Consider the following 18,645-nt stretch of genomic DNA (forward strand, 5'->3'; position numbering starts at 1 on the left):
ATTTGTGACCGCGTTCTGAAGGCTTAAAATAGCGAATCGTGGTTTGTAACTATATTGGGACGATGTGAAGACGGTATTATATGCGAATGCATATATATATATACGCGGGTTATTATAATACGTTTATTTGTATAGCCTCCCAAAAAAACTCCTATACATATAACATATATATTTATGCAGAGTAACGTAAGGAAAAAGGCGTCACTATCGGTTTTTGAGAATATAAAAGGACGTGGTAAAAAAAAAAAAAAAAGATGTAAAGAAAATAATACCGCGAGAGAGAATTAATTTTTTTCCCCGACGTTTTTAGAAAAGTAGAAAAGCGCATTCGAAAAACCCGTATGGGCTCAAGTATGCCAGCGGCGTCTGTTTATTCTGGAAAATGTACGCCAGCAGGCATTTATCGTTATTCTTATTTTCTTTTGCTACTCCGTAAAGAAAATCGAACGGAAACGGATGGAGAAAAAAACACACGCCAATGAAATCAACAATGTTAATATCTATACTCTTACAAAAATCACGTGGTCCGTTGTTGCCAAACAATGAGAGTTCGTTAACGTTCTCTTTAAATTTCAAACTCTCCCTTTCGAATCGGTTACTCTGGCCTCGTAACAAAAATATAACATACACATACAAAAAAAAAAAAAAACAAATAAAAAATAAAGACGAACGTTGTATATATATTATTTTGTATTTTTTCCAAATCGACATTTTGTTAAAATAGGATTGTCCGCGCGCCCGATCGCGCGTTTGTTTACCCCACCGCCACCGCCACTGTCGCCGTCGTATCGTATCGCCAACGACGATGACGACGAGGATAACGTGATTATAGACTATGTCGTATGTGTGTGTGTGTGTGTACAGTTCGACGGGCAGAAAGTGTGCAGTGCAAGACTTACAAATTGCAGTGCGCGCACGTGAATCATCGTCGTCGGGCCGAGGGGTATCGTACACGGAGGTAAAGTTTGTGTGTTTGCGCAAAATTTGAAGAGCCCACTTTGCGTCCGTCTCTCATCGATACCACTACATATATATATATATATATATATATATATATATATACATATAAGTAGTTTTCTTGTCACATCCCGATCCGACCCTCGACTTGGCCTGCGACTCGACCGAATATATATATACTTCGCAGCGAGGTTTATCTGATTAAGGTTTTCGACAGCGAAGTCGGATGCCGACCCTGTATCGAGGAAACGCAATCGTCATCTGACGAGAAAACAGTAAATATATATACGTGTGTGCGTTGTGTATGTAGTTGTGAGCAATATATATTATTTTATATGTGTATGAGTAGTTATGTATACAGCGGAAATATAAACATCGCGTACCACACAATATATATATATATATATAATATTGTACTTTGTCATGCACAAAATACGTAGTTACGCTGGTTGATTCATCGGACTGTAGTGTCAAGTAGCGCTTCTCTGTCATTAAAATGTTTAGGATAAGGATAATAGTCCTTAAAATGGCTTTACGAATTTATTATTAATCGTGTTCGTTTAAAATTAATTATTAAACTTTTCAAATCACCGCAGCCCACACGTATCTTACAAACCTATTATCGTGGTCTAATAATAAAAAAATTCTTTAGAAAAAAATAATTTAAAAATTCCAAAAATAAGTCGGCAAACTTAGTGAATTACTCTACACATTGATGATTATATTGCACAACATGTTTTTAACATTTAAACGAGAAATAATTACTCCGTGTTTCGATATGCTTTATCGAAAATGATTTTCACCGTACTTTGTTCGCTGTATTTTTCTGCTATAGGTATATGATCATTTTTAAATTGTTATAAGAATATGTACGTGAATCATTACTGTAAAAAAAGTACCTATCAATTAAATATTGAAATTTCAATTTTATAATTGTCTTCACTACAGAAATATATTCCTTGAAAATAATAATAATGTACCATTATTTACTATGGTCCGCCATACCAGCTATTGTATAATTGATTGACACTAAACATTTAACCATTCTGTAAAAATCTAAGATAAGGCAATGCACCCACTACCCCCTTCGAGTGATAGTCCTGTTACAATTTAAATCAAGATAGTAGTCAAATCATTGACGATGAGATAACAATTTTTTAATCGATATTATAGTATTATACACTATAAATTGTTATCTATATTTTGTAAAAAAAAAAATAATAATAATATTCAGACATTTCCTATAAGAACATGTATAGTGTTTCATTAGTATTTAAGACGTGCGGGTTTCACGCAATACTCGAATTACGCCACTGATTATAGAAATATATTAAAGTTTTACTAGGTAGCATAAGTATATACAAAACCTTAAATGTGTCGAAAATTAAAAAATCATCCCCTTTCATAAATAAATTACAAACAACCTTCTCTGCGTGATTGGCAAGTAATGTTGTTGTCGTACGAAACGCGACACTCATTTGTATTTTAATAATTTAAATACAAAAATATGAATGCATACATATTAATAATAGTAATATTATTAGTGATGCCTACTACATATAATACGACTAGGTATACAAGGGCAATAAACAATACATAAAAAAAATCAAATTCCAAAATAATGACTAAATTTCAATGTTGACTTATTGAAATGTTTTTCGAGATGCTAAATAAATTCAATTTTATTATTTTATAATGTATAATTTAATAGTTAATGCCTACATAATACCATAAATACTTCACGTGTATATTATTTTATGACATATTATTAAAATTATTATATTTAATGTAAATATTTAATTTTTTAGATCCTCCGGAAGTTAAAGAAGAACAGTCTATTGTATTCACGGTGGAAGGACAAGAAACTGAAATCGTCTGTATAGTACACGCAGAGCCCAAAGCTGACGTAAGTTATAATTTTTTTTTTCGTCTAACATTTGACTTTAAATTCCAACCTGATATGACTTCTTAACATCTGAATCTTAATAAATCTGTTACTATGTAATAATCGATTTTCCCAATACAATAAATGTATTCGCGTAAAATACAAACAATCCGCCATTAATATCGTTTTCTATGGCGAACCTTAAGTTTTCAACGGGCACATTAGACCCAACAGATTAGCGAAGAATGTTTTTTAGTTTGAAACAATGAATAACGTTCAAACAATGTGTTGGGGGGTGAGCTGATCAGGCGAGGGATAAAATATATTTTACCGTCGTTTGTTGGGGTTCGGCAAAGGATCCGGTAAGGAAACTTACACACGGCAACGGCGAGAGATCAAAATTATTATTATCGCGGTGGGACGGCAGCAGTTGGTATAGTATGGTTATATGTTTATTACGGAAACTCTGTAAATTGAAAATTACACCTAAATTGCGGTCATTCGTAATTTGCCGTTATACTATACGTTTCCTTGGCACGTTTTTGTGCGATCTGCCGCGTTTCGCCGACTGACACCGCTAGTGTAATAATTATTACGTTGCTCGCGCGCGGCGGCGGGCCACGGAAGTCATTAGGTCGGCCGACAAATTACGGTGAATACACACCGAGCCCATCAAAATGGAAAACGTGTGTGTAGTAGTAGTGCCCATTATAGTGGCAGTAGACTGAAGTAGTAGTATAGTAGTATAGTAGTATATGTGGTATTAGTATCACCTAGTTTTTATTACGACGCAAATATGTTTATGAAGTCAATCTTACCGCCATAACGACCTGGAATATCAGAGTTTTCAAACAAGTTTTTATTTTTGCCTGCGATCTTTTCGTTTGCTATACAGGGTGATTCACCGAGCATGTGCGCCTCATTTTCCTTCTTCAATTAACCAGTTATTTGTGAAGTAATTTTAATCTATGGAAAAATTTTAAATACCTATCCTCGTTATCGTGATCACCAAAGGATTGTTGAGTAAGCGCTTACCGCAGGTATCTATAACACTTGTTTGACGGATTAGGAATCGGATACCGAGATACATATTCTATAAGTTAAATCATCGCGTGACGTATACGGAAATAAGAATGGTCCGAGTATAATAAATACTAGATTATCCAATATTACATAATACATATATTTAATATTTTTCTTATATCATTTTTGAAGACTATCATTAATATAAACATTTTCATGACCATTTTAATTTACTCATTTCGATTTTGAATTAGGTAATACCATCATTTTTATTAATAATATACCTATGAAATAATTTTAATTATAAAAAGAGAGAAACTAGAAGTTCTTATCGCTACAATAAAATATGGTCTTAAGGTGTATATTTAAAAATTCCAAAAATTGAAATTGAAATAAAAAAAAAGAATGTAAGAATACTTGATGAATCCCCATGTAATCGTAGTGTAACTTCATATTCATATTTTAGGATAAACCACAAACGATTGGCCGCTAAAAATGATTTGCTTTTAAAGCTAAGTTGATAACTGTAACAATTTTATTACCAATTTTATTACCATTGGACTTTATAAGAATTATAAGGCAGTATTTTATTTATAAAAACATATAAAATAGGCTTTATATATAGGTATGCAATTTGTGGTATTTTTGTAAATTATTATAATTATAATTCTTTAATTTTTAATATAAACTTTTATGGAAATTAACATGATTATTTAGTGATTATGCATATAATAAAATTAAAAATAAATTTATCAACGTAACATACAAATTTTTAACTATTTTGTTATCAAGTACTTACCACATATGTTTAAATTTAATGACACGAACTTAGCTAAAATGGAAGGTATTATATTACCTGCTTTGAAATAAAAATATGAAGTAATTATAGTTTAAGAAAGTTTTACATACGCGTATTTGTATCAACTTAAATTACTTAAGAACTTAAAAATTATTTAAATCGGCTAGGTATGAACGCGACCGTGGATGCCGTCTGAGTCTTAAATAAAGGCGACTATAAATTTTTTCTTAAGTTTTCCGTTTTATAAATACGTACTAATGTTGTACTACTATGATGACTTCTTTTTTGACTCTCATAAATCGTATTTTTCAAAATATAAAGACTAGCATTTTATTTTTTTTTAAATAATTGAGTATGTTTTATGTATTTCTTTTTATATATGAATCTTAAAAATTAAAAAATTCAATTGTAATTTTTTTAAAACACATTTAAAAATATATATATTGTAAATTTATGTTATTAGTGAATAAAATATTAAATACCTAAGATCAATAGAAAAAAATAATTTTCACACTGCTATATAATTACATAAAAATGCAAATTTTTAATATAATGTTTTATAATTATTCATAATGTACTTATAATAAATTACCCCTGATAAACATAAAATAAAAATTATGATAACATTTAACCATTTAATATTTAAAACAATTTACGGAAAAAATCAATAAATTTGTTTCCAGATTACGGATTTCCATCTTTCCCACAATTAACCGCTGTAAGATTATTTATCGGTGAACAATCCTTTATAGGATCTGCTTGTGTAAAACCACGTAACATCATTTGAAACGTTATAAATTGATTTTTGGAATCACAATTGCAGGATCCAGCAGGATCAATTGCATCGATATACTTTACTACGATTCCTTGCGCATTTATTGTTTCTTTAGCAAATCGCCCCTATAAATTAAAAAAATAATATTTAAATAAGTATGTTTAATATCTCATTATATTGAATAAAGTATTACTTTGTAATATAATGAATCCGAATTATCAGCACACCACAATTTTTGGTACTTACTGTCTTCACAAAGCTGTAATTTTAAAATATGTTTTATAAAATATTACAGTTATTTGAATATTCTTAAAATGTGACATAGTTAATGTGATATGTAAAATATTAATACGTAAATATAATTAACATTACTTAGTGGTATTGTCTATTTAAATATATTGTGATAGTAAATAATACATAATTAATTGGTTTCTTTTACTAAGTCCAAAAATATATCACATTGAAAAAACCGAGGAAGCTATTGTACAAAACTGAATAATCAGTCACATACAGGTATTTAAATTTAAACTTGAGGGTGTACTTTATCATTAAATAAGTTTGAATAGAATCCAGAATCATCTCAAAGTTCCCAGATACAAATTAATGAGGTGGCCATTCGATCATAATATCGATGTTAATATAACTTATACTTTTCAATTGAAATAATAACACATTATCAACTATATTCGCTATACAACACTAAACAATAAACGCCAAACAGTGAATAAGTAATAACGAAAATATTGAACATTCAATAACATGGATTCTTGCGTCGATACTAGTAATAACAAAATATGTATACGAAGAAATTTGAATATTTTTACCATTCCACCTTCGTACTCCGGTTACCTCAACAAATATTGTTCATTAAAGTTTTAGGTAACTAAAAATTTAGCCAGTACGCATAATATAAATAATTACTAGCCACAGACACGAAATAAAATACTGTATTATTGAACTTCCAAAAACAAAAAACTCAATATTTTAATTGTAGACAATGAGTAACGCTGAAATATCTTAATCATATGTATTAATATCTGACTATCCGCCCATACATCTAGACAGTTTTCGTAAAAGCCTTGAGGTCTTTTTAGGTCCTAAAATGGTGCCAATAAAAAATAATGATACATAACTTAACCTCCACTCTGAATACTTTGATAAAGAGTAAGATAGTTTTTAGTAGCATTAAAAATCTAAGTATATCAAAATATGGTCCATAATTGTACATAGATATTTCAAAAATCAGAATTCGAGCAACAGTTTAACACAGATATAGAAAAAAAATCAGGAAATTCACTCAACTATATCGTGATTGGACATTAATCGTTAAACAGTTATATGTGTCTAAGTTTCAAAACCTAGTTACATTTGTAACTTGCGATTTGTTAAATACCTAATTTCCGAGTAACTTTTAATAAGAGATTACATTTACCTAAAGTTGCGTTTGATTGGACAATATGAGTTAAGTAAATGCTACAATTTTTAAATATATTGAAATATTCTTTGTAATGTATGTCGATATAAACAATGACTTTTTCAAAATACATCTTTATAAATTTATAATTATCAAAAAATTAAAATTTAAGATTTGTACATATTTTTTTAAAAATAAATACATAACTGATAATATCGAAAATAATTTTAAAATTAATTCATTTCTATGAATTCTAATACAAATAGTATTTAATCACATTTCACGGCAAATAACTACTACTGAAATTGTGTTTTTCGAAAATTGGTGGTGATTATATTGCCGTTTTTTTGTTATTTTTTCTAAATATTTAACAAGATCAAAAACTCTTTAAATATGTCATAATATTATTATATATAAATATATAATAAAATAAAAATATTTTTATACTTTTTGATATGTTATTCCATTTATGGGCAAATTATTTTCAGCAGCATCAGGATTAGGATTAACTGAAAATTGAATATAAGTTTTATTGCTTGGAATCATTGTAGAATTAAAAGCTGAAGTAAACGAAACCTGTAAAATAGATATAATAAAGTTATGATATTTATGAAAAATTGGATATAACTTGTTTACCAAAGACTTAGGACCACATAGTGGAACAATTCCGCCTCTAAATTTATCATTGCACGGATTGAAACCATCAAACTCGATTATATAAAAGTCCACAGCATCATTTAATATAGTAAAATTAAAGACTATCAATCAAACCAAAAATATGTTTATTTGTATAAATTTAATATTTAATAATTAAATAATATAATTTTTAGGTACTAGGTACCATTAGAAAACATATAATTTTAACATTATTAAAATGCTAAATTATTGTTATTTTAATAACCTTATAAAATATAATTAATTTTAATTGAGTAAATTAGCAACTTACAATCTTGAGTCGATGTATCAATACTATAACTAATAATATTAGACGCATTAACATATAATCCAATTTTTAAGTCGGTACTAGATTGTTTCATACTAAGTATGTAATCTTTTAAATGAGTATAGAAAGTTGTATCAATGGTAAATGGTAAATGCTAGAAAATAATAAAAAAAAAAAATATTCATTGATATTGATTAAATTATTACTATGTAAATTTGTCTATTCTACCTCATCTTATATCAAAAAAAGTATTTTAATAAAAAAAAAATGTTGTTGTTATCTATGAATTCGAATAAATATTGAATTATAGTACTTACCACTATTATACTTCATAATAAAAATTGTAATATACGAAAGACGTAAAGAAAATAGAATAGTATAGTTAGGTAAGAGCGAGAGTAGTTGGGGTACCTAAACGTAGAACTATGGACAGTGCCAATTGATAAAATTAATTAGTTTTGTAGTTTACTCAATTATAATCAGTATATACATAATACAGTAATTACTAGTTGCGTCCTGAAGATAACTACTAAAAAAGACAAAAACCTAATTGAGCAGCCCACATTTTTGTGGGTTATACCCGAATTTCCAGAGTTTTTTATATCTGAATTGTGGCTCGATTAATATTTATCATTTGTACTTATCAACAGTCAATAATCATAACATAGTGACTATATAACTTGACTTCGCAAGGGAATCAAAGTGAACAAATATAAAATACGACGCTATACCTCGTTTTTAGTATTAGTTAGATACCTATGTTGTTCTTTTTTAAATAAACAATAATTTTTCTTTAATCTGATTCAGTGAAAAAAATATTATCGACATTTACAGAAAAAAATTCAAATTTCAAATTTCTCTAAGTCAAAAAGGATCGATAATTAGAAAAATTTATCAAAATATGTAGAATGATAATTTTTGGTGTAATTGGAAATTTGGTGTAAATTTTAAGTACCTTCTATTAGTGTTAGATCAAAAAAATTGTTTTTATTAAAATCTTGATAACTATGAAAATATCCATTTTTCCTTATTTTTTTTTCGTTTTTCCGAGTTATTTTGAAAATTCCTAAAAAAAATTTCTTTTGAACCACCTCCTCCCGTTTTCAATTAAATAATTATTTGTGATTTCTATGTTTGTCACCAGCGTCATTATATACGTTTAAAATAAAGCAATTACCATTTACTAAGATTAGTATATTATGTTTTCAGTTAAATTTATAACAAGATTTTTCAACCGGCAAAAATATCTATGTCATAATAATTTTGTCTATAGCTTATTACCTATTGTTAATTCTGAATATTATCAAAAGAATAACTTATAAAATATATATTCGGTACTTACATCATCATAATTATAATCTAAATCCTTCAGTATTATACCTGACACAGAATTATTTTGTAAAAATAATGATAATTGTTCTTTTTCAGTATTAATGCTATTATTATTTAATGATGTCGACCATTGTGTTAAGGATCCATGAGTATAAATTAAAAACACTTTCTTGCCAGATGCGATAAGAGCGTTGATATTATCTTTAAAAAAGAAACTATATTAATTTTTAGAAAAAATGGTATGATTATTGTCAAATTGTTGTCAATTCTATATTGATATACCTACATTTACAGTTTTAATCTTAATTATTTTAATTTAAAATTACAAAATAAATGTTATGAAAAAAAAAATGTAAGGTCTAATTAATTTAATGATGATGCGATTATTCTATTCGGTGATCCTAATTTACGTGTGTGTTTAATGTTTATACCAATATAAATATAAAATTATATTGTAAGATCAGACAGGTCTAGATATCTATTAGAAATAAAATAGTCAAGTGTAGGGTATTTCTCCCTCCCCCAAGAATGACGTCTCTACTTTAATCTACCTTCATAATTTTTTTTTTTTTTTGAAATATGTGATTGCTGATATATTATCTGTTCACTAATTACATTTGTTTTTCCTTACTTATACTAGCAAAAGGTTGTACAGCAATTGAACCGTTAGCAATTGAACTGTCAGCAATTGAACTGTAAGCAATTAAACTGTTAGCAATTGAACTGATAGCAATTGAACTGTTAGCAATTGAACCGTTAGCATTTGAACCATTATATATTATTCCATCATAAATGAAGGATGTGCACTGCAATGCTAGGGATGAAACCGGCATTGGTAAAACTATACCGTAAGCTCCACTTTCATCATAACTACCTGAATATACACATGAAGATATTCCAAGTACTGAAAACAAACAATTAATTATGTATTAATATGTAATATTTGTTATGTTTGGTACATTCGTTAAATGCTCTTTTGAGATCTTTTGAGATCATATTTTTTATTTTTGTAGTGTACAATAATTTGATTATTTACGAATATTAAAAGTAGTTCAATTAGATTTCAATATTTTCCGTCATTATAATGTCATCGACATTTATATTTATATCATTATTAAATTCTTACTAAATTTTTAATAAATCGTTATTTTTGTGTTTTTCAATCTTAAATTCTGAGCGGTGAAAGATGATATTGTTTTTACTATGATACATATTTTTTCTTTTAATTTTTAAATCAACGTCACGTATTGAAGTAGAAAATTTTTTCCTCTATACTTTTCCAGTACCATTTTAAATTTTATTTTTTCAATTTAATTAAGAAAAACTAACAAGAATCAACGAATATATCTATTTTATTCAACTCCAATTTTAGGCTACAATTGAATTTTGCTATACTTGTATAATTCAGAAATAAATAATTTTATACTATACGTATTTTCACCGAATACTCAAGTATTAATTTCTAATAATAACTAATAATTAGTGATGCAGATGAAAAAAAAATATCCTTATGTGTGTATTTTCCGATTATTTAAAAAATTAATAACTCGATTTTTCATTAAATTGTAGAATCAAAAATTAGAGTTAAAACTTGCTCCGCGATAAAGTCTTTCATTAAAAAAAAAAAAATCAAAATACCCGGGTGTGTAGTTTCAAAGAACAAGCATATCAAAGATTTTCACATTTATATTTATATAGAGTGGTCGACTCTAAAACTTCTCTTATGTAGATACTATAATTTAAATTATCTTTTTTTTTTTAGTGTAACAAGTAACAAATTATTTTATATATTATATATATACGGTTAATATTTTATATGAGAGTTGATAAACATGTAACAATTGTCATTGAAGAAAACAAAGCAGAGTAGACATAAAGTAACCTGCAGTATGTTGTACAACGAGTGTTGAGACTATTTACTAGCAATCTTACAATGCGTCTTCTAAAAAATGTTTTTTTTATTTGTGTTACACTGCACAGTTTACACTGAACAAACCAACATGCACAATTTGATGTATTTTTATATGTATTTCTCATTGATATGATATTGATTTTTTTATCATATTATATAACTTTATTTATTTAAAATGTTTACTTGGAACATCATCTGCATTGATTGGAATCCATAGAAGTCCTAGGAAAAAAAACCTAAATAATATAAAAATACTCATTTTAATATTAAAACTGTTGCCACTTTAGTTACAATATAAAATGCAATAAACTAAAATTTAAGTATTAAAATGGTCGAATCACAGCAACTAACAATTCGATGTATAAACAACGCCATCAAATTATTTTTTTTATAATAATAATATTACAATTGTGTAAATAAATAAATAAATAAATCAATTACATAAATCATCTACGTGCTTTAATAGAAGTAAAAACTATTACCTATTTGAAATATTATCAAAAAAATCATCAGTTAACTATCTCACGTTTTTAAAACTATGCAAACATATTATAATATGATGTTTATAATTCGTGCAGTTGGTAATATTTAAGTTTTATTTAGAATTCAATTATCATTTTAATATCAAATTCAATTTTATAATTTAATTAAAAATTTAAGTATAACCTATCATTTCCATGTTTTAATTAAAGTAAAATAAAACTAATTATTCTTATGGTTAGATTTAAGACTTTTCAATATAATTTGTTATATTTTTGACGATAGATTAATTATTTTATTAGCTTGAAATTTTCCTTCAGTTGATTCTGTAAGAAAGTTTTTCGATTTACTAAAACTTAAAATAAATCAATGTAATATGCTGAATTTAAAAAAAATAATATCTATTTTATTTTGGGAAATGTTCCCGCTCTTTTATGATAGTTAAAAGTCCTATTAATTAACCATTAATAAAAATACCTAATAGTTTTAGTTTGGTTGATCTAAGTTTGTATTCTAAAATTTGAATTATTTTAATAGTCGTTCAAAGTTCAAACGTTGTTTCAGATGTATTAAGATGTTAATATAATGTTTTATCGAAATAAACAAAATCATCTGAATAGCTATTTTATATCTATAACTTAATTCAGTTACATTTGTATTCATAACTTTTTAAAATTGTTGAGTTATGTTAATAATTCCAAACGGGAATAAGCGAATAAACTATGAGGTGATTTGTAGAAAATAATTTTTATAACTAAGGTTTGAAAATTTAACACAACGCTCCTCATACGTAGCTCATAGTAGGGACTTAAAACTTGTAGGTATACATATATAGTAACAAGTACTCATACGATATACGGCATTTTCAAAATATGTAGATTAATTTTAAGATATTATCTATACATTATAGTTGTATACCATGAATCCATTACTACCTAACTCTATTTTATAGTAAAAATAAATATTTATAATATGATATTTTATAAATATATTTTATTTTTATAACTAAATACTAATAATATAATACATTCAACAATCAAAATAGTAAAATAAATTGCTACTCAATATCATGAAAATATATTTCGTGATTTAAGCTAATCGTCTCTGTTTAGAATTATTTTTCATGTACAACGATTTATCATTTAATTCAAATTAACACATCCATTACATTTACCCATTTGGCACCTACTGGACAGCAGATCGGTGCCACTTATTTTAGTTAATTTGCGTCAATGTAATAATTTAAATGTCCTCTCAAAATAATAATGATTACGAATGATGCCACCGTTCCAAATTTTAACTTAGACAATTTCACTGATTTAGATATTTTCAGATTAGATTTATTAATGTGTATAGTATATTCTCAACCGTAATGCTATTATGTGCTTAATATAGACACGTTGTCCAGGTTTATCTGCTCAGAAACCTTCTGCGTCGTGTTTCGTAGAGTTGTTGTTCTCGAGATATTTGTTTTGTGTATTAAATACCATTTAATATTTTATTTATTAATACCTACGTATAGTATAAATAAAATTATATTCCATGATTAAATTATACGCAGCCACGCTTGAGTACTAAATCATAGTCCAGTAGCGTATATGGGAATTACTTTCAATATGAACCAATAATAATGGGGTCGGAGAGTTATAACAATGGCATATACATACATTATAACATACTATGTTTTAATCAAAAATTCAATTTTACATTATATGGGCCATGACCCAGGTGCCCTTTCTCCTTCCGATTTATAGTACAACAACAAATTAGTAATTATAATTATTACAGTTAGAAAAATATATATTAGATATAGCAATATACCAATATCTCCAGTAATTATTCAAAGATCCAATTTCTATTATTTTTGTTAGGCGATGTCAATGGTTTTATTAATTAATTTTTATGAGTGACTTTTTTATTATTATTATTAAATGCGCTTTTTAGTATACCTAACCCTACAACAACTAAAATTATATTTAATTAAAACGTAGATAATATTCAATATAATATCCATATTAAATTACCCATAATAATTTTTAGCTTGAGCAAAAAAACCAACTGAATATACATATTAAGTACATACCCACCGGTACGTCCCGTTAGGTATCTAATAAATACATACCCACCTGTCGAACATTATTCAAAAAGTACAAACAGTTTTTGTATTTAATTTTAAATATTTTAATGTTTCTTTAATATTTTTTTTATAATAAACAATAGTTAATGAGACATAAAACCCATCCATAAATTTTGTATTTTAATAAGGTAATTAAATCTGTCAAATTTTAAGCTACCAGTTCTCGTATAGAAATGATGCAATACGATATTAGTTTTCGATAACACAGCAGAGTTTTTTTTTTAAATCACCAGAAACATAGAACTCTAAGGACTACGATTTGGTTTATTTTTATTTTCATTCTGTCACTGAATTTAATAAACTTAACTTAATTTATTTAACTCCGTTGTTATTCAATACGTTACGTGCCACGGTTTTTTAATTTTCGTTGGAGATTAAAACTATTCGTTTTTAATGCAACGCCGATTAAAATACGAATATGACTAGATTAAGTTCTGCATTTCCAATTCTTATATTCTTGTTCGCAGTATTGTCGATATGGTAAATAAATAAAAATGTAAAATTAAATAATTTTTTTTGAATTTATCATTAAGTTTTATTCGATTACATTAAAATAATTTAAAAACGGTTGCATGTAAAAATATTGAGATACATAATTTTAAAACATAAAACTACATGTTATAAAACAAAATCTTATTTTCTATACTCTACACCGATTAATATCATATATTTTGTTTTTACTTTATTATAATAGTATGTCATTATAAATTATATTTATATATAATATGACCCCTCCTCGTGGTGTCTACATCTGTCAATTACTTGGTTAAAACTTTTAACTTTTAACTTAGAAGTTATAACTGTCGATATTGTCAATATACGCGTTTCCTAATCTTAACTACAACGTATAAAGTTTTCTTAAACCAAGGGCCTGATTAAAATCAGTTTTTGTACAGTTAAGTGTGATCAATGACTAATGGATCATTGTTTCGTACACAAATATGTGTATGTTATAAATTATGATATTTAAATATTTGGTTAATTATACCAAACACGTCAGATAAATAAATATACCTATACCTAATGTGAGATTTTATCTGTATATATGTTACGGTGAAAAATGAATATTGGTGAATGTCGTCATTCTCCGGTGGATGACGTCTTTTACCAAAATGATTCGATTATATAGGTAAATGATGTAAAAAACCAGATTTTAAATTCAAATTTACATCTTTCACCGGTCATTGATGTCATTTACCAAAACTAGTGGTAAATGATGATAAATCTCAAATAATACACTGATTGTTTTACTATAGGTACTATTTATAATAATGATTTATTGTGACAATTTTGGTTTCCATGACATTTTGAACTGCACAACATTTCCGCTGCATTGCAAGCACATTTTTTAGTACCACAACCAGTTTTGCAGTTGCATCGATTAAATCCTTGATGACCAGCTATTCCGTGTCCTGCGGCTTCTCTTAATGTTATTTCCCTGTCTTTAATTTTTTTCATGGCTTCATCTAGCTCTAGAAATTTTTCTTTACACGGAGAAATTTGTGCTCGTGTATATTTGTGTTTCAACACCCCATATTCTGTACCTGGTTCAAACATTCGGGTATTTATTTTATTTAAATTAAATAAAAATTATCAAATTAAAGTTGGCTTACATAATTTATACATGTCATTTTCGCATGAAATAATAACAGCAAGTAAATTACGCGGAGAACCTCGTGCTCTATCGACATCTGGTATTGGGACACGAACAGTTGTACCGACATCAAGCTTTGAAAATTTTTCGTTAGTCAATTTCAACATTTTTGACGCTTGTTTTTCAAGACAGATAACCGATTTTTGTCGTTGGTCTTTAATTTTTTCAATCCTTTTATCTGTAAATAGATGACGATTGCTATTTTATTTTTTTTTTTGTAATTTACAAACTATTATTTTATACATTATTTTATTAAATATTAAAATATTAAATATACCATTAAATATGCAGAAATATGCAAGCATTTTTACCAAATTACATATAATAAATATTTAATAATTACCTATGTCTTTAGTATTTCTTAAATCATTTTCAGTCTCCAAGTTTACTTCATTTTCAAGATCTCCAACACTGACTAAATCGTCTTCTACTGCATTAATATGATCTGAATGGTTGCTGTTATTAAATAGCTCTTCAATATCCTCTTCTGACTTAAGTTTTTCTATTTCATCGTAAGGTATCCCTACTGAAGCTAACCCTGTTCTCGCTGTACAACCAAACATCGCCTCGTATGGTGATCTTCCAATACCTATTAAAAAAATTAATTAATTAATAAAAATAAAAATTATTAAAAAAAATTGTTTTTAGTTAATAGCTTACCTGAGTTCAAAGCCCGATTTTTTTGAAATTGCACAAATTTTAATGCCATTTGCCAGTCTTTTGATTTATTATCAGTCATCCAAGAAGCCAAAATTTCTTCAACGTCCCTATTCGCGCGTTCAATTGATCCTTGGGTCTGGCTATGACGAGGCTTGCCATGCACAATTTTGATGTCTCCCCACATTTCATTTAAATTTGTTATAATAGAATTAACAAACTCACGACCATTATCCGAGTGGAGTATAGCGGGTGCACCAAATATTGTATAAATATCTATCAAATTTAAAGCGATTTCTTCGGCCCTTTTTGTCTTCAGAGGTTTTAAAATAACAAATTTCGTTAAATGATCTTGATAATTCATTATATAGCGATAATTATTATAGTTTTGAGATTGCATGTCAATCAAATCAATTTGCGCTCTTGAATTAAATGCGGAATGTAGAATTGGTTTTGTCACAAGCCCTCTTTTCGGATTTGATTGTTTTACTTGACAATTACTGCATAAACCTAAATATGCCATAACTGCCTCCGTTGTCACATTACAATATTTTGTTTTTAACACAGCCATCATCCTATTTCTACCACCATGCCCTACTGATAAATGTGCGGCATGAATTACTTCAAACAACTCGTCTACTGTGACGTAATATAAAACGTCAGATTCATTATCAACTATAGGTTTAATCAATTTTTCTTTTCCCCCAATTGACACAACATCATATTTACGTATAAGTCTTTTATTCGTTACCGTTTTTTTTAGTGTTCCAATTTTTAATTCTTTTATTTTTTGAATCTTGTTGTTGTATTCTTCAAAACTAAAATAAAATATATTGTCACCTCTCTTTTTACTGCTGACAATTTTGTCAATTGCTGCTTTAAATTTGTTCTCCATACTTTAATATTAAAATTAAATAAAACTATGACACTATAATTTAATCGAACTTTTAATATATTTTGTTCACTGGTGACACAAATTTTTACAAATAATATTATTAAACACACACTTGTCGCATATACAACTCGCTATAATATGCCCGTAGATACTAACTAATAAACTAAAAGATTATCTCATATTATTACTCGGGTTATCGACGTTATTGCTAGTTGGGATTTTCGTTTATCTATCTACTTCCGTCATGATATTTTCAACTAACGAAGCTTATTCAGCACCTACACGCTTATCGCTGATCGTTCACATCGACATAAAAATATTGAACATCATTCTCCAATTAAACTGGTGATTGACGACAATAACCGGAGAATGTCTGCATTTACAACGTTTACCAATTTTTAGGTAAATGATGTCATTTACCGGGGAATGACGTCTTTTACCTCGTTTACATCATTTACCGTAACATATATATTATAATATACGTATGTCGTATAATAATATAATAATATGCATGTTATTGATATATTTATTATTATTGTTGTTGTCTCGGCTTTCTCGATTACATCAAATGTTTTATGAACAAACGCTATCTTAGACAAGTTAAGTCTTGTTGCAACGAGATTGGGCATACGTTACAATATTACGTATTTATCATAGATATCGCGTCTCTACATACAGTTTTTAATATTGCATGCGGATATCGCGTGCTTCAAAGCCGCCATGTCATTTCAACGTCTTCGAAATACTCTCGCATTCAATTCTGGTCACTTACCATAATTGGAATTTCTCTACACACGTCTTGGCGTTTAGCTTTTCACAAGCGCAATAATAAGTGTCTTGCTCGTCTGTGACATACATCCGCGGTATATATTTTTCCTGACCTGTTTCACAGAACCAATCATATTAAATTTAATAATAATTTCAGCTTTGCAAGCTTACGAGTATAGCGCGTTTTATTTTAATTGAAAACTTACCACAAGTGTATAATATTAGAATATAAAGTCGTTGGCAATATATAATATCGTTTATCAAGTGGCTGTAAATGCAACTAATATTATTATGTGGGTTTATAATATTGTATTATAGTCGGTATTTTGGTCACTCGATCCCTAGCTGGACGATCGCGTTTACAAAATATGTCGCCCCTAAACCGAAAAATAAACCATTGATATCCATAGGATTTGACTAGAGATTTATACGATTGTAAAAATAAAAAATAGGAAAGAGAAACAGTGCTACCAAATTTTTCAACCGTCGCCACCATGGCGTAAGTTTACCCTTTTTGTTAACGGAACAATGCACAGCGCAGATATCGAGTCTTAGGACAGCGAAAAAAATAAAATAAAATATCCTTCCCAGAGTGGCTTTGGTGTTATACAAATACAATATATGGTAATGCACATTGTTTTGGACATTTCTCTCTGCCGCATGAGATAAGTTCCTTTCCTTTCCGGCAATTGTTGCAAAAAATATAAAATAAAAACAACAGTATAATACTGTGTTGTATACAAATTATGCACAGATACATCGTTCATTATTTGTTACAATAATCCTCTCTCTCTCTCTCTCTCTCTCTCTCTCTCTCTCTCTCGCCTTACCTCTATGGATTATTTTCATTAAATTTGCGAAAATGATAGGAATTAGAGTCTCATTTTTATACGAAAACACTTCGAGTTTACAATCTACTATTTTAATAGAATTTTTTATTTTTTAATCACTTCATTAACAACATTTGTTTGACGATTGCACGGGTACAAACCAAATTTAAGAACAATGTATTTA

The 18,645-nt window shown here is 27.8% G+C and overlaps 3 protein-coding genes across 3 annotated transcripts in view; 1 reads left to right on the plus strand and 2 right to left on the minus strand.

Moving 5' to 3' along the window:
- LOC113556139 (limbic system-associated membrane protein-like) overlaps positions 1-18,645 on the plus strand; it is a 524,182-nt gene that overhangs the window by 468,021 nt on the left and 37,516 nt on the right. Inside the window, exon 6 of the mRNA XM_026960909.1 lies at positions 2,766-2,863. Coding sequence (XP_026816710.1) covers positions 2,766-2,863 — 98 coding nt within the window. The remainder of the gene's footprint in view (positions 1-2,765; positions 2,864-18,645) is intronic.
- LOC113556140 lies at positions 5,217-11,381 on the minus strand. Its single transcript, XM_026960910.1, has 8 exons — positions 11,224-11,381; positions 9,760-10,032; positions 9,139-9,329; positions 7,800-7,950; positions 7,490-7,611; positions 7,301-7,429; positions 5,633-5,698; positions 5,217-5,564 (listed from the first exon to the last, which is right to left on the minus strand). Exons 1-8 carry the CDS (start codon positions 11,297-11,299, stop codon positions 5,349-5,351), a joined length of 1,224 nt encoding a protein of 407 aa, XP_026816711.1. The 5' UTR covers positions 11,300-11,381; the 3' UTR covers positions 5,217-5,348.
- LOC113556141 lies at positions 14,788-15,418 on the minus strand. The gene is made up of 2 exons (XM_026960911.1): positions 15,271-15,418; positions 14,788-15,201 (listed from the first exon to the last, which is right to left on the minus strand). Exons 1-2 carry the CDS (start codon positions 15,416-15,418, stop codon positions 14,921-14,923), a joined length of 429 nt encoding a protein of 142 aa, XP_026816712.1. The 3' UTR covers positions 14,788-14,920.

This window comes from Rhopalosiphum maidis, chromosome 3, assembly GCF_003676215.2.
Source record: "Rhopalosiphum maidis isolate BTI-1 chromosome 3, ASM367621v3, whole genome shotgun sequence".
Classification (NCBI taxonomy): domain Eukaryota; kingdom Metazoa; phylum Arthropoda; class Insecta; order Hemiptera; family Aphididae; genus Rhopalosiphum; species Rhopalosiphum maidis.

Bases quoted from the DNA above. Each gene is read 5' to 3' on its own strand.
- LOC113556140 (XM_026960910.1), bottom strand. From the start codon at position 11,299: ATGAGTATTTTTATATTATTTAGGTTTTTTTTCCTAGGACTTCTATGG. The intron at 7,612-7,799 runs GTAAGTTGCTAA...TTTGATTGATAG, and splicing joins TGATACATCGACTCAAGATT to TCTTTAATTTTACTATATTA. The intron at 7,430-7,489 runs GTAAACAAGTTA...TCTATTTTACAG, and splicing joins TATGTGGTCCTAAGTCTTTG to GTTTCGTTTACTTCAGCTTT.
- LOC113556141 (XM_026960911.1), bottom strand. From the start codon at position 15,418: ATGTTGAAATTGACTAACGAAAAATTTTCAAAGCTTGATGTCGGTACA. The intron at 15,202-15,270 runs GTAAGCCAACTT...TGTTTGAACCAG, and splicing joins AAATGACATGTATAAATTAT to GTACAGAATATGGGGTGTTG.